Raw genomic sequence first — 17,500 nt, forward strand, 5'->3', positions numbered from 1 at the left:
TTTCTTTTCTTTCCTTTTTTTTTTCATTTTTGCCGAAGAACAAATCTGAAGATACAACTCTCCTCTTTCACCGGAAACGTACCTGAAAAAAAGAGGGTGAGAAAGAGAGAGAGAGAGAAAGGGAGGGAGAGAGAGAGAGAGAGAGGAAGGGGGAGGGGGAGGAGAGGGAAGGAGATATACTACTACGACGTGAAAGAGAGTGTTAGATCTTAATCGTTACTTTTTTTCTTTTTCTTCCTTTCTTTTTATTCTCTCAAAGAAACGAACGAGCTGAAAGAAGAAAAAGAAGAAAAAAAAAAAATATATATATATGTGGTTCTGTGTGTGTGTGTGTGTGTGTGTGTATGTGTATAGAAAGATAGAGATAGATAAAGATAGTTGATATAAAGGAGAAAATCGTTGATAAAAATTTGGGACACACGAACGAATAGTAATCCTTACTATAAGGTATATACAAATAAAAAGACTGAAAAAAGTTTAAGGATAAAAAGAGACAGATTGATTGATAAATAGGTAGATAGAGAGAAAGAGAGAAAGAAAGAGAGGGGAAAGATGACGAGAGGTAGAGAGAGAGAAAAAGAGACTAAAAATGACGAAGATAGAGAGAGAGAGAGAGAGAGAGAGAGAGATTGAGAGAAAAAAAGAGACTAAAAATGACGAAGAAGAGAGAGAGAGAAAGAGAGAGAGAGTAAAAATGACGAAAGAAAAAGATGGCCGTTCCGATCTCTGAATGGACCTTGGGTCCGTTATTCGCCTACGATTCAAAAGCGCTCGGTTAGAAACAAGAGACGCGCGACCGGTCGTTAGCGACAATGGGCTTTTGTTTTTTCGGGGGCAGATGTTGAACGAAAACTCAGAGGAGAGCGACGGAACGGTCTACGACCGCTTACTACCCTACGAAAAACTGTCTAGGGTTGTAGATAAGTTATAAGATGTCCTCCTCGAAGAAGGACAAACCGAGAATAGAGACTCTTCTCTTTAATCTTATTCCTAATTCTCTTTTTCTCTTTTTCTTTTTCTTCTTTTCTATTTTTTTTCCACTTTTCTTTTTTCTTCCCTTTTTGTTTTTCATCCTAACGAACGAATTTTGCACATTCGTTGATATGTCTTATATAAATTTGAATTAACGAGTACAAATATATTCCTTCGTTATATCCTTTTAAAATATATATTCATGAATATTATCGATGAATTATAATTATAAATTAAAAATTAAACAATTTGTATGAATAAATTTGACGATTATCCGTATATTAATTTAATATGCATTAGATATATTTAAATTATTTATTTATGAATTAAGTAAACGATTTGTAATATCATTTTATATCTATTATATATATTTAAATTAGTAATTTATAAATTAAATAAACAATTTATAACGATAAAGTGACAATAATATAATATATATATATATATATATATATATATATATATATTAATATTCAATATTCGATATTAATCAAGAAATCAATATTTTGAAATTCTTATAGTACAAATAAAATACAATTGTAACGTATAAAATAGTTACATTTGTTAGACGTATTTATGTGCATGGAAAAAAAAAGAAAATAGAAAAAAGAAAATCAAGAAAGATAGACATATCTACGCGTTATCTCGATATACTCGAATATAATCGATTCAAGTTTCGAAGCTTGAACAAAGTTACGACATATGATAGTAAGAGGGTTGTGGTTTCTCTAATATATATATATATATATATATATATATATATATATATATATATATATATATACAAAAATGAGAGAATCAGTCGATATCACGAATGCTCGTCGAAAAAGATAACATAAAAATCCAACATTGCCCGACGAATGTAAGTTGGATTGCTTACAAATTGGTCCATACATCCGTAATATCTCGATCACTTCTCCCTTATAGTGTGTAGACGAGAGAATGAGAGAGAGAAAGAAAAAAGGGAGGGACAGAGAAAAAGAGAGAGAGAGAGAGAGAGAGAGACAAAGAAGTCATAATTTCCATTCACATATCAGGAATATCCAGAAAAAGAAAATATTTCAAAATTATTAACTTTCTTTATCACAAATCTATTCCATGGATATTATCGATGAATTATAATGATAAATCAAAAATTAAACAATTTATAAGAATAATTTGACGATTATCTATATATTAATTTAATATATATTGGATATATTTAAATTATTAATTTATGAATTAAGTAAACAATTTATAATTGTTTACTTAAAGAATTGAACGCTTAAAGAATTGAAATAAATTATATATGTATATATATATATTTTTTTTTTCTAATAAATTATTTCATACTTTCAACTTCGTTAATAGGAATCAAATGTTCGAATAATTTCGAACAATTCGACGATAAAATTTCAAGGAACAAACGATCTTTAGACGTTTCCTTTTTTTTTTTTCTTCTTTTTCTTCTTCTTCTTCCTTGTTTCGTCACGAAAAATTTACGTACAAAAAAGTTGATATAATTCCTTCTAACCCTTCCGTACTCTTTCACAATTCTTACCTAGAACTATTCTCTTTTCCTCTTCACTATTCTAACGTTCCCTAACGCACACGAGTAATGCGCCTTCGTAGAATAGAAGAGATATCCCGATAACTTAGAGTACCTACCTATCTATCTACCAACCGCAAAGATATCCCGAGGCAATGTCCTTGTTAGGACATCCGTCCCGTCAAAACGTCCAGAGGACACATCGAAGCAATTGAATTACGATCATCCCCAGGGCAAGCCCCAACCGTAACCAATAATTCCATTATCCATTAGTATTGGGTCGCACCAATTTCCTTCTACGAGTAGCATGATAGAGAAGAGAAGATAAGAAGAAGAAGAAAAAGAGAAGGAGGAAGAAGAAGAAGAAGAAGAAGAAGAAGAGGAGGAGAAGAAGAAGAAAAGAAGGATACGTATACTTTGTCGATCGAGAGAAAGACGAACGTGGTTGAAAACGAGAATATCGAAGAAAAATTTTCAACGTTACGACCTTCTTCCGTGACATATCGCCAATCGAATCAACGTCGAAAACAATATTTCTCAAAGAAAAATTCAAAGAAAGCTTTTTTATATCAATTTACTTAGTAGTTGTACGAGTTCGTACGTTGTATTGTCGTTCGTTTCGATAAAATGAGAATTTTTGTAGGAACACAATTTGATCTGTACGTTTCTATCGAAAGGATTTGATTAGATTCTTTTATTCTTTCTCCTTTTTTTCTTTTTTTCTTTTTTCTTTTTTTTTTTTTTTTGTTCTAACGCGCGAAGTCCTTTTCTGATTTTTTTTTTTCTTCTTTTTTTTTATTTTTCTTTCCTTTCCTTCTTTTCAATTTTTCAGACAATATAATTGTAATTTCTTCGTAATCTCGTATCTAATTCGATTAAATCAAATATCTGATATCATCTATTTTTACATTTTATTTATATAGAAATATAAATAAAATATATTTAATATATTTATATTTTAATATAAAATATGAAATAATATATATTTGAAATATCGAGTATAAGAAATTGTTTGTTTTAAGAGAAAGAAAAAGAACAAAAAACCAAAGAAAAAAAAAAGAAAAAAAGAAACAAAACAGAAGAAAAAAGATAAAGAAAATGATTTAAAAAAATCGATAACTATTTCTTACAAATATGTGCACACATACACACACACACACACACATATATATATATACACGCACACGCGCGCGCGCACACACACATATATATGATACATGCGCAAACACACTGACATACACGTTTACCTTTGTCATCCGCCATTACGCGTCCTCTCGCGTATATAATTCGATCACACCGAGCACACAGGATTCCACCGTTAGAGAAATTTACAACAATACTCTATCTATCTATCTATCTATCTATCTATCTATCTCTCTCTCTCTCTATCTCTTGTATCCGTCGTCGTTTTCGTTCGACAACGATAACAACAACAATGAAAACAACGATTATGACGATGACGACGACGACGACGACGACGACAACGACGGCGAGGACGGCGATGAAGACGACGACGACGTAAATTAAAAATATGAACGAATCTTTGATAATCGTAATCGCATATATTCCTAAACGTTTTCATTATCAACATGGAGATCTGCTTTCGTCCATGCTCGGATGCTGACTGGAGCATCCATCGGGGACGCGTTTATAGGACCAGCAGGAGGACCCCGCCGCCGACAGGATATCAAAAGAATAGAAAGGACCTACCGCACCACGTGCGTCTATAATGGTGGGGGAAATTTTTATACCAAACACCCCTCTTTTATATCTTTCTCGCTCTTTCTTACGATCTCTCTGATCTTCTCTCTCTCTCTCTCTTTCTCTCCTTTCTTTCTTTCTATCAACGAAACCCCTTAGTCCGTCGTTGGACTTTTCTCGTGGGGTGAAGAGTTTTTCGAGTTAACCCTTAGGCACGATCGTCCACCTTGTTGATCCTCTCTCTCCATCTTTCTCACTCTCTCTCACTCACACTCTCTCACTCTCTCTCTCTTTTTTTTTTTTTCTTACAAACGTATGTGCATCGTACAAAAGATCCAAAATGGCGTACCACTCTATCTTTCTCTTTTCTTTCTACGTGAAATGTTTTTTTTCTTTCCCCTTACGGGTCCCTCTCTCTCCCTCCCTCTTTCTCTCCCCCCCCCTCTACCTCTCTTTTTCTCCCCTTTCTATCCACAGATACGTATGTATGTATGCGTATATAAAAAAGATAGGTCGGTTCGTTGATAAAAAAAAAAAAGAAAAAAACGCTACCCGTTTGCTCGTAACCGTAAGCTTCGTCTCGCAAAGAATCCCATCAATCCATCGGTGGTCCATCAACCTCATTCTCAAGAACTCCTTTCCTCCTTCATTCTCTCTCTCCCTCTCTCTCTCTCTCTCTCTCTGCTCAGATTTTTTATTTTTCCTTTTTTTTTTATTTTTCTTCCTCCTCCTCCTCCTCCTCCTCCTCCTCTTCTTCTTCTTCTTCTTCTTCTTCTTCTTCTTCTCTCTCTCTCTCTCTCTTCTCGTTTCTTTTCTTTTCTTTTCTTTTCTTTTCTTTTCCATTCTATTCTTTTCTTTTCGATCGAGAGAAGATTTTCTCGAATTTCCTTATTCGATCCTTTGATCGAACAATTCTCCTACGACCTTCTCCAATCGCAAACATAAAACCTAACGGGACTCTTTCATGGACATAATACGTTTTTTTTTTTTTCTTATTCTTCATAGGCTTTCTTTTTTTCCTTTTATTATTATTATTATTATTATTATTCGAGTACACGTGTGATCGATCATTTTAACGTTATGTTTACACCTCTTGTAAACTAAAGGATATATCTCGAATAAATAACAATAAAATTTTTGCCGTTTAAAAATCAACGTATAACTTTTCGTTTATAATTAAAAGATATTATGTACTTACGTACACGTGTGTACATATCTTTGTCTTTATTATTATTATTATTATTATTATTATTATTCGATTACACGTGCGATCGATTTAACGTTATGTTTACACCTCTTATAATTAAAGTGACAAACCCCACATTAATAATAATAATAATAATATTCATCGTAATTCGTAATTTAATCGAACGTATTTAAGAATTTAGAAAATTACGTACACATATAATTCTTCGTAAATAATTAAAAGACAGAAAATACATACGTACGTACGTTTACATATGTATAAATATATTTGATAAAAATTTTAATCAATTCGTTAGACGTATTTCATTTATCGAGGAACATTTAAACTCGTCGCTTAATTGACGAACTAACTATGGCAAATGTAGTCAGTCAAGTAATGGAAAAAAAGAGAAAATTTAATATAAAGTGTGGGATCTCCTCAATGTGGATACACAGTAAAGCAAGAAAAGCAGCAACGATCACTTTTCTACCGGGCAGTTATGAGAAATATGAAATCTGGTTCTCACGCGTTCTCAATGGGGTACGCGTTGTCTCTCATTCTATCTCTTTCCCTATCTATCTCTCTTTCTTTCTCCCTCTCTCTTTCTCACTCGCTCACGCACAGTCGCCCCACATGCGTATCGTGGGAGGATCTCGAAGTCTCGGGAGTCCCTTTGTGAGTCGACCGGCAGGACATTGTCCATTGAGAAACGGCCAAACAGGTCCTAGAGAGTTGACCTGTCCCTTTTCAGGGCACTCCTTTCAAGGAAAACCCCTTTCCTGATTTCTTCCTTTCTTTCTTTCTTTCTCTTTTTCTTTTTCTTTTTCTTCTCTCTATCTCTGTCTATCTGCTATCTCTATCTATCTTTCTCCTTCTCTTTCCTTATTCCTCCCCCACCTCAATCTCACTATCCTTTCTTTTTCATCAAAATAAATCATGTGGGTTACAGTTATAGTCGGCTATAGAGAGTTTCTACTACAGCTGTCTCTAGTAGCACGCTGTTGCTTCTACTTGGACAGAGACGATGTGTCACTCGCGGGCATCGCGAATTTACCTCAAATCCTGACGTTTTTCCCTTCTCAAACTTTTACAGTTTGGACGTATCTATGTATGTCGACCCTTAAAATTTCGTGGGATCGAATCGTCCAACCGAAAATTTACTATTAATCTCGTACTTGTTGTATAACATATATTCAAATATCTACGTATACGTACGTATTTTTATTTTTTTGTATGTATGCTTTCCTTTTTCTCTTTTTTCTTTTTTTCTTTTTTATTGCTTTCAAAAGTTACACCCGATTTTTTTAACGAATAACTTTTGGAAGAGACGACTTTCCCTCGATTCGTGAGTTAAATCGGTATGTCACATATACGGTTCTGTTTACTCTTTTTAGGTGCTTTAACAGAGAGAAACGGGGAGAGAGAGAGAGAGAGAGAGAGAGAGAGACAAATAGATATACATAGTTTGCGCAATGGTTACGCAGTTGCATCGTCGACAATGACCGAAAAACAAATAGCGAACGAAACCAGTGGTACTACAGAACCAACAGAATCGCCAATGGAAAACGCAGCGAGTCGAGAACTCAAAGTGGCTTTGTATTGTCCAGCATAGCGATACTTCTCTCTCTCTCTTTCTCTCTCTCTCTATTTCTCTCTATCTCTCTCTTTGGTAACGGAGCTCGTTCTCGCACTGGTTAATTAGAAACTTCCGTGGCAAAGAGGGGTAGGAGGAGGTGGTAGGGACTGGCTTCGTTGTTACATTATTCAAAACGTCCCCCGCGCGAAACTCTGCAATGTTCATGCCGCAAAACATCCGAATGCAAACTTTTGACAACGTGATATCACGTGAGAGAAAGAGAAAGAGAGAGAGAGAGAGAGAGAGAGAGAGAGAAGTGCCGAAGCGTGTCACGCGAAATAATTAACGATCGCGCGAAATTTTCTCGAGCGAAAGGAGAAACAACATTGGCTTGCCCGTTTCCATCCATCGTTCGTCAGAGTTCATCGAGATATCGTATAGAGTTTAGAAAGAGAAGAAGCTTAGTCGTTTACATCGATATTCTCCATATATATATATATGTGTGTGTGTGTGTGCGTGTGTGTGTGTGTGTGTATGTGTGTGTATTGAGAGAAGACGCACGTGAAACGCGTGGGAGGTCACAAGAACGACCCTCGTAAATCGTTCTTAGCGTTTCGTCGCTCCCGTTTTACAAAGACAAACGCTTTAGTAACACTTTTGTTACGCTTCGAACATTATGATCGATCAATTTATGACCGATCATTGATTTCCTTAAAATCCTTTGTTATTCATCGACATATATATATATATATATATATATATATATATATATATTTTACAATGAAACGAATTAATGAAATTACATTAATAGAGATAAATCAATGAATGTTCATGAAGATATATAATAAGTATAAATTTTATTCATATGTATGTTTCTATTAATTCACCATATTTAACGATCTCTCTCTCTCGCTCTCTCTTTCTCTTTCTTTCTCTCTTTTGCGCGTCAACGTAAAATCTTGTGTATAAAAAACGCCTGACCCCTGACTTCTTTTTTTCCCTTTCCCTCTAACAACCATTACAATATCCCGCCGAGTTGACCCCCTGCAATGATTAGAAGCCTTGGATTGGTCCGATCGTGACAAAGGAAGTCCTCTCGAAACTCGATCGATTTTTTTCTTTTTCTTTTTATTTTTTTCTAAAAAAAAAAAAAGAAAAAGTAAACAACAGGGAACGTCCCGCTGAGCGATTTTGTTGTTCCTGACCAATCAAAAAGAGTCTCTCTCTCTCTCTCTCTCTCTTTCTTCTCCTTCTCCTTCTCTTACTCTTTGTGCCATTTGGAGAACGTTTAAGAGCCACCATCTTGTTTCATTTCCGGGTCAGCAACGTCGACCGGACGTGACTTCTGCGATCATCGACTCGTTCATTTCTCTTACTCTATTTTTCTTCTTTTATCCTTCTTTGGCTTTGTCTAATTTGTTTTTGTTGATCTTTCTCTTTTTCTCTATCTTTTTCTTCTTTTCTTTTTTCTTTTTTTCTTTAATCTCCAACGTGCCATCTCATTGAAACCTTTCTTAACTAAAATCGACCTACTCAAAGCAAATATCCTGCGCTTGACTTATTCGTTCGAGTTGAATATCGCGTTTAAAATCGTCGCATCCTTTTTCCGGTCTGTTCACGATCCTTTCGACTTGAACTATTAGACGTTTAAAAGAAAAATAAAAAAGAAAAACTTAAAGTATAGAGAAAAGAGAATGAACGAAGTAAGTAAGTATCAGTCGAATAGTCGTATACTTTTTGAAAGATCAGAGCATCTTTGAGAGAATTTCGAGCAGTTGTCTATCTCATTCTAGTTTTCTCTCGAACGTACGAAAACTTTTCGATGGGAGGGAGTAAGATCTTCCAAAGGCAGTCTCTCTCTCTCTCTCTCTCTCTCTTGGTTAAGTATACTTTTTAGATACTTCCCGAGTAAATATGACTTTCTCAAGGTCTCTCTACTCGTTGCAACGAACCAATGAGAATGAGAAAGAAAGATAGAAAGAGAAAGAAAAAAAAAGGAAAGAAAAAAAGAAAGAGAGAGAGAGAAAGAGAGAGAAATGCCAACGAACTCTGGCTTGATATCGAACCTACGACTCTCGTCGCGTGAAAAATAATCTTCAAGGACGTGGTAGCATTATGTTTGCGGAGGAGGAGGAGGAGGAGGAGGAAGGTATATACCTTTTTCTTTTTAATTACGTACTTCCGACAGGGACCGCGAGAGTTTCCCATTAAGAGAAGGAAAAGGAGGAAGAGAAGAAGAAGAAGAAGAAGAAGAAGAAGAAGAAGTAAAAAAAGTAAAAAAAGTAGAAGTAGTAAAAGAAGATGATGATGATGATGATGACGACGACGACGACGATGATGATGATGATGATGATGATGATTAGAGAGAAAGAGAAAGAGAGAAAGAGAGAGGAAGAAGAAAGAATAGGAAGAAGATAAAGAAGAAAGAAAATAGTGGTAAGGGAAGTTTCCGCAAAGTATCCTGACTCTCTTGAAGAAGCAACATTACTCACGAATTCCAAAGGTTGGTAGGTTCTTGGAGTAGTGAAAATCTAAAAACGGTCACGGTCCTCCCTATTCCCCTGAACTTGGTAGCTTCTATAATCGTATTTATAGAAGTACCTAAACGCGCGCGTTAGCTAGGTGCCACGTAGTAGTACGACTTGGCCACGTGCTTTACATACGCCCTCTCCAGGGACATTACATTATAACGGGTGGAACCAAGAGGAATGGAATTTTTTTTTTCTTTCTCTCATTTTTTTATTTTTCTTTTTTCTCTTTTTCTTTCTTTTTTTTTTTTTTTTTTTTTTTTTTGTAATATTATAAGTTAATAGTTTAATACGTCTCATTACTTTATAAGATATTTCTATATGCTTATATATTTCAACGATTTCAAAGTCAATAATGTTTAAGATAAATTAAAAAAAAAAAAAAAAAAAAAAAAAGAAATAAAGAAAATACAAAAATTAAATCAATTTCATTTATCGACATTTATCTATAAAGACAATTATTGATCCTGAATATTGATCTCCTCGATTAATTATCACTCGTCGAAATAAATTTTCGAATGGAAGTATTAATAACGTTAATAGGGTTATAAGAAGAGACACCTTGCTTTGCTTTCCTTTCCTTTCTTTTCCTTTTCCCTTCCTTTGATTTCCTTCGGTTTGCTTTACTTCGAGTGACCCTCGGTGAACGACAGACAGGTCATCAGGTAAGAAAAGTGGACTCGAGAAGGGAGGGAGAGTAAGAAAGAAAGAAAGAAAGAAAGAAAGAAAGAAAGAAAGAAAGAGAGTGTGTTGTTGCACCTTATTTCACAGAGAGAAGGAAGAGTATAGAGATCGAAATGACCCTTGGTCAGGTAGCCCTGATGGAGGATAGCTTGGCTAAACCCCTCCGACAAGTGAACACCCGACAAAGCGTATAATAATACGAGTAGATTATCGCTACGAAAGGTGTTCACACCTTAGAAGGAGGGTCTCGGACAATGCTGGACAATGGACCAGGAAACCGACACTGCAAACAACATAAATTTTCTTTACGCCTTACCTCCTTACACTCTTTGACTATCTTTTTCTATTTTTCTCGTTGTCTCTTTCTCTCACTCTCTCTCTCTTTCTCTATCTCTATCTTTCATTCGTCTCGTATTCCCTAGTTTATCTTCTTCCTTCTTTTTTTTCCCTCTCCCATTCCTTTTTTCAAGTTTACACTCGTTATTCGGCCCTTTGTCACGGTCAAAAGACAGTTTCTAAAGGAATACACAATCGAGTTTGTATAAATCCATTAACCCGAAGAAAAGCACCGCGTGTCTAAGTTATTATATTCTCTTTAGAATATGAAAAAGAAATAAATCTATTCTCTCTCTCTCTCTCTCTCTCTCTCCCTCTTTCTCTCTCTATCTATCTATCTTTCTCACAGACACACACACTCATTTTCTTCCTTGATCGAGAAGAGGAGTAAATTAATAAGAAGGTGAATGAAATGGACTAAAAAAGGAAAGAAAAGAAAAAATGGATCATTTTTTAACGTGATAAAATGGATCAATTTGTAACGTGATAAAATGGATCAATTTTTCACTTCTATCTCTTTTTTTCTTTCGTTTTTTTTTTTTTTTTTTTTTTTTTTTTTTTTTTTTGATTTTTTTTTCCCCCATAAAACGTTCAAGTAATACAAGATCCCTATTAATGGTCGCATTAATTGAATAGAGAAATTTCGTCCCTGTTAAATCCTTTTTAAGGGAGATACACGGGATCGTACAAAGGGCAATAAGAACACTAACTCGATTCGCGAACGTATCGCAGACGACATCGTATTTCAGTTGAAATTGCCCACCGGCAGATTGGACGGACGATATACAGCCCACTATCAACAACGTGATAGAAAGAGATAAGACGAATAGAGAGAAAGGGAAAGAGAGAGAGAGAAAGAGAGAGAGAATCGTATCGACATCGTCGTTATCCTTGTTCGTCCTGCCACAAGAAAGAGACAAGGATTTAAGGAACATCCTAAGACCTACGAACGATTTAATGTCTTACGTCTACTTGCATTCGCTACTTCCTGATTTACGCCAATTCCATTAATTGCAACTTCAATTGTCCTTTTTGTTTCTTTTTGTTTATTTATTTATTTATTTATTTAATTATTCGTTTATGTTTTTTCTTTTTTTTTATCATTAACACGTCCTCGACGAGTAATACGTTCACGAGCGTAATCGTACTTTCATGCACAACAAATGCGATTTATTTAATAATATTTTCTAAAAATGAAAATATAAAAATTTAATCGTTAATCCTTGCTTTCTTATAATATTAATTTTATTATTATCTTTTCTTTCTTTCTTTTTCTTTTTTTTTCAGTCGTACACATTCATTTATATATTTTACAATAAAAATTGAAATTCGATCGTAATCATTGATCGAATTTATTTCAAACGAAATGATCGATGAAACGCATTAAACTTTGCGCGTAAATAATCAACGCTTTAATTTGAACGCGTGGATAATGAAAGAGAAAGAAAAAAAGAATGTAAGAAGATGAGAATAAAGGGATATAATCGTTCGCACTTATTATATTAAAATACGTCAAAGTATATTAATTATGAATTATTTATGAATATCGTATAAGAAAAGGGTTTGAATAGGGGCTCGATGTAAGTTTATAGCCCCTTTTCCTTGCGATGACAGCTGGCGCCATCTCCTGAATAAGGTGACAAGCGATGGAAGCGTCAATTTAAATTTAGGAAAAAAAAAAAGAAAACACAAAAAAAAATAAAAAAACGAAAAAAGGAAAAACAAGAGTAAGAGCAAACGAATTTCTTGGAATAATTCAGAAAAACTGAATGATTCTGTATCTTCTCTTGTTAATCATTTTCTTGTCTTTTTGTTTTTCTTTTAGCTTTTTTCTTTTCTTTTTTTTTTTTTTCTTTTTACTTTTTTTGCTCAAAAAAATTGGAAATCTTGACGTTGAAAGAGATGATAATTATATCGATGCAAACGATCTTTCGTGATTTTCGTCGTTACCAAAAAAAAAAAAAAAAAAAAAAAGAAAAAAAGGAAAAGGAGATAAATAAAAACAAAAAGTAAGAAAGAAGGAGAGAGAAAAGAAGAGGGGGGGAAAAAAAGAAACGAGAGAAGAGTTTGATTCGGTGGCTCGTGACTCCTGATCACGTCGACACGACTCGTTTTACCTGGTCGCGTGCTGGATCCTTAAAGGAGGGAGATAGAAACTACTCACTCTCTCGATGAAAAGAGAAAGAAAAAGAGAAAGAGAAGGAGAAAGAAGGAAAGAAAGAAAGACAAAAAGAAAGACAAAAAGAAGAAAGAGAAGAGATAAAGGAAGACGGAGAGAAAAAGGGTTCGCCACGCGCCCAGCGCCCTAAAGGTTAATCTAAGGAATCAAATCAAAGTACTTTTTTGTCGGCACTTCTCTCTCACAGTAAAGGAAGACCAATAAAGAAAGACAGAGATACGAAGACATAGAAGGAAACGATTGAACAGAGATGGATGGAATATACGTAAGACATTTAGAGAGACAAAGAGAGAGAGAGAGAGAGAGAGAGAGAGAGAGAGACAGAGAGAGAGAGAGACAGAGATACACAGACAAGGTGAAGAAGGGCTTCCGACGGGTCGCATCAAAGACAATATTTAACAGACACGCAGATAGAAAACGCGCATATGCCGCGCACGTGCCGACAGGGGCAAGTAAAACGTACTTTGTTTGCTAAATAACATCCTCGTGAGTACCTCCAGTCGATCATAGTGCTATGTAACTCCTAGAAAAGCTTTGGAGAATACCGCGACGAGCTTCGGAGCAATAATATATCTAATACGTATGTATGCATACGTGTGTATGTACCTATGTATGTACATATTTATGTATGTATGTATGTATGTATATATATATATATATGTGTGTGTATGTACGTGTGATATGCGGGTATAATTGCGAACGATAAATGAGTCATGTGTTTTCGAATAAACGAGATAAGAGTCTATCTCTCTCTCTCTCTGACTCTCTTTCTCTCTTACTTCTTTTTATTACTCGAGGTTATGAAAGTTATAAAAGAAAAAATCGAAATAAATTTCGTCAATCGTTTAACAAATCTTCTACTTATCATTATCATCTAAATGTTTGTATATATATATATATATAGACGAGTGTGTATATTTGTGTATAGGTAAACGTGATCGTAAGGTACATAAAGGTCGTTGTTTTCCTTTCCAGGAAGAGACCTTCTCGCGTTAGTAAACATAGTATTTAAAGTTTCGACATTGATAGGCGAACGCTAGAATCGTACAGACATGTCCGACGCGTTTATCCATCGGACACGACGAGTAACGAGCGAAGAAACTATTAAGACATACGTACGTACGTACATATATATATATATATATATATATATATATATATATATATATATATATATATATATATATAAGAAATAGACGTTTACGTAGTAGAAGAAATTCCTAATACATACTTACCTCGTCGATAAGAAAATAGAAGTATCCTAGTTTTGTCGATTTCTCCTCTATTATATCATCGTCCTAAAATTGTCCTAGAGATCCTCGAGATATATTTCAACAATATCATTCAAACAGACAGATAAACTTGGATATCACGAGTTTCGATATTATATTATAATATAACACTCTTCCTATTATACATATATATATATATATATATACCTATACATATATACATACATATATACATATATATATACATATATATCGAAGTCATTAATTAACTACTCAATTAGATTAATTAGACAATAATAAAAGTAAGCATATCGAGAGAATGAAGAAAGATATTCTTTACTTTTCCTTTCTCTCTCTCTCTCTCTCTCTCTCTCTCTCTTTCTCTTTTCTTTTTATTTTTTTCTTTTCCTTTCTTTCTTATCAAAAGAATTTTCAATCGAAGCGCAGATTGAAATCGATTCGACGGCAAGTACCGTATGAACGAAAACGTACGACGGATATCTTATTAACCCTTATACGCGTGAGAAAGAAGTAGTATGTTACAAATGGTTGGACCGAGTGATTTTAAGGGGGATATTGGTGTTTGAGATTTAAAGGGATGTGTATGTGGTGAGTAATGGAAGAATTGAGGGATTGGTTGATTGGTTAGAACGATATAAGGTGAAAGCAAAACTTTACGGGAAAGATTCAGATATCTTTTCGCGGCGGCGTCATCGCGCGAACTAAAGAATATCGCAGTTGTAATTAAGAAAACGGAGCCGGCGCCGGCTACGACGCCGCCGTAGTCGTAACCGTCGAGAGAAACCGAGGGGTTATAGGGGACGTCGGGGGTAGGTGGAAACGAGGGTCGGTTTAGCCCCGTGGAGAAGGAGGAAGAGGATGTCAGGCGTAGGAGGGAGGGTGTGCGAGGACGGGGACTGGGACTGGGACTGTAACGGGAACGTGGAGCCGAGGTGAAAGGGGGAGGTTGGAGATGGGGATCCAGGGGGAGGGTAAGTGAGGGTGGGGGTGGTGGTTGGTTGCTTCCTCCTACGCGAAACGACGGGGGTGGAAAAGTCTGTGAAAAACGCGCGCATGACAATGCCAACCCCTCCGCCCCTTCCCATCGCCATCACCACCACTACCACCAGCAGCAGCAGCAGCAGCACCACCACCACCACCACCACCACTACCACCAAAAGCCGGCTCCTTCCTTCTATCCTTTCTTTCTTTCGTTTTTCTTTCTCTCTCTCTCTCTCTCTTTCTTTTTTTCTTTCTTTTTCTTTAACCCCTACAACCCTACCATGCCGCTACTACCGCCAACGCCACCCTGACCCCCGCACACTCTTCTCCTCATTCTATTTCTTCTTCTTCTTTCTGGAACGAAGGTCGGCATCGGGGCTGCCGGCTGACTAATTAAAAATTCAACCGAAGAGTTAACCGAAGACGTTGCCCTTACATCTTTCTTTCTTTCTCTCTCTCTCTCTCTCTCTCCCTCTCTCTCTATCTATCTATCTATCTCTATCTTTCGCTTCTTTTTTTACTGTTCTCTCTCTCTCTCTCTCTCTCTTTCTGTTTTTCCTTCTTTTTACAATCTCTCGAGATTCTTTCCCGAGCTTCGACTTACTCCGTTTTCCCTCTTTGATTTTCAAGCTCGCGCCACGCGACCACGGATCACCTTCATTGTTTTCTTTTCTCCTTTTTTTTCTTCGTCTATTTTTTTTTCTTCTTCTTCTTCTTCTTTCTTTTACATTATCTTTTTTTTACTTCTTCGTTCTCTCTCTCCCTCTCTCTCTCTCTCTCTCTCTCTCTCTCTCCCGCTTCCTTATTTCTTCTCTTCGTCTTTCTTTACTCTAGTACGAAAAAAAAAGGATAAAACGAGAACGTCTGTTTAACACGCCACAAGACGAAGAGAGAGATACTTTTCTATTATACGTCGTCCTCTCTTTGATATCTTTATTTCTTCTCTTTATTATTTTTTCTCGTGTTCCGTTTCGTTTTATTTTATTTATTTACGTCTTTTTTTTGTTTCTTTTTTTTTTTGTTCTTTTTCTTTTCATTTTTTTTTACTTATTATTATTACCATTATTATTACTATTACTATTATAATTGTTATTATTATTATTATTATTATTATTATTATTATTATTATTATTATTATCATTATTATTAGTAATATTGTTATTATTAATCTTAAGAGACTCGAGTTAATATAAATCGGAGAATATGATAGTTTTACGAATGTTCGAGACATCATTGTACTTTTATTTTTTTTACGTCGATTTTAATCCTATCCGAACGAAACGAATATACCATACCCTTTAATCTTTGGATTAATCAAGTTATCTTGTTTCTAAACTTTTTATACGAGGATCTCTTGATTACGAGAGAAAAGGCGGGCAAAATGGTGAAAGCACGTGGACAACGTTTCTTGATTATTTTACTCGTGATATTCGGAATTGTTTGCCAACATTTTTTTTCTCTTTTCCCTTTGCTTTGTTTCTTTTTTCCTTTTTCTTTTTTTTCTTTTTTCTTTCGAACGAAATCGTTCCTACGTAAAAAAAGATCGCCGTGAAATAAATAAACCTACGTAATTTTCGTTAAAATTATTTAAAATAATTCTACTTAAGAGAATTTTTATCGTTCACTGTTTACGTTTTTTATTTCGTTTTTACTTAAAGCAAAAAAATAAGAAAGAGAGAGAGAGAGAGAGAGAGAGAGAGAGAGAGAGAGAGAGAGAAAGAGAAGGACATAAACAAAGAGGAAAAAGTAATGGCAAGGAAACAATCGCAAAGTGGCGACGGCAGAATAAGAGAGAAAATTAACAAACGGCGGAGTATTCGTAAAAGTAATTTCGTAAGGATAATATGAGAACGAGAAAAATGAATAAATAAATAAATAAATAAATAAATAAATAAATAAATAAAAAAGGAAAAAAATGAAGAAAAAAGAGAACGAAAAAAGTCGAAAGAAAAAAAAGAAAAAGAAAAAGAACGAGAGAGAAAGAAGACACAGGAAGGGGGGACTCACCTTGCGCGATCCTGACCGCGGGCATTTTGATCCTCATGGTGCCGACGTCGTCGTTCCTCGTCCGGATCCGTGTTGCACTTCCAAGGTGGTTTCCTCAGTGAGGACCGAGGAGGGACGAACGACGGATTGGACGACGACGACGAGGAAGAGGATGTTGTCCTTCCTCCTCCTCCTCCTCCTCCTCCTCCTCCTCCTCCTCTTCTTCTTCTTCTTCTCCTCCTCCTCTCTTTCTCTCCTCACTTTTCTCTTTCGACGAGTATGATAAAAGGGGAGGGAGAGAGAAAAGAAGAAGGAAAAAAAAAAAAGGACAACGATAACGAATGAGCGTTTAGTTGACGAAGAATCGAAAGAAGTGGAATAATAAGAACAATATGAAGAATAAGAATAAGAAGAAAAGGGAAAAGAGAAGGGAGTATGTAAAAGGGGAGGGGGAAAGTCCTCGTAGAGACACTTCACGTTTCAACGTCCTCCGTTTGTCTACTTGTTGTTATTGTTATTATCGGTAACGTTTAACCCTCACCTCCTCTTCCTACCAATGAAAATCTCATGTCCATTTAGTAGCTGTTTAG

The 17,500-nt window shown here is 35.4% G+C and overlaps 1 protein-coding gene across 1 annotated transcript in view; it reads right to left on the minus strand.

Annotated features, from left to right (window-relative positions):
* LOC124430678 (rho GTPase-activating protein gacU) overlaps positions 1-17,500 on the minus strand; it is a 34,010-nt gene that overhangs the window by 15,103 nt on the left and 1,407 nt on the right. The window contains exon 1 of the mRNA XM_046977603.1: positions 16,932-17,500. This exon is cut by the window's right edge and continues 1,407 nt beyond it. Coding sequence (XP_046833559.1) covers positions 16,932-16,968 — 37 coding nt within the window. The 5' untranslated portion in view covers positions 16,969-17,500. The remainder of the gene's footprint in view (positions 1-16,931) is intronic.

The sequence above is a fragment of the Vespa crabro genome, chromosome 19 (assembly GCF_910589235.1).
Source record: "Vespa crabro chromosome 19, iyVesCrab1.2, whole genome shotgun sequence".
NCBI lineage: Eukaryota > Metazoa > Arthropoda > Insecta > Hymenoptera > Vespidae > Vespa > Vespa crabro.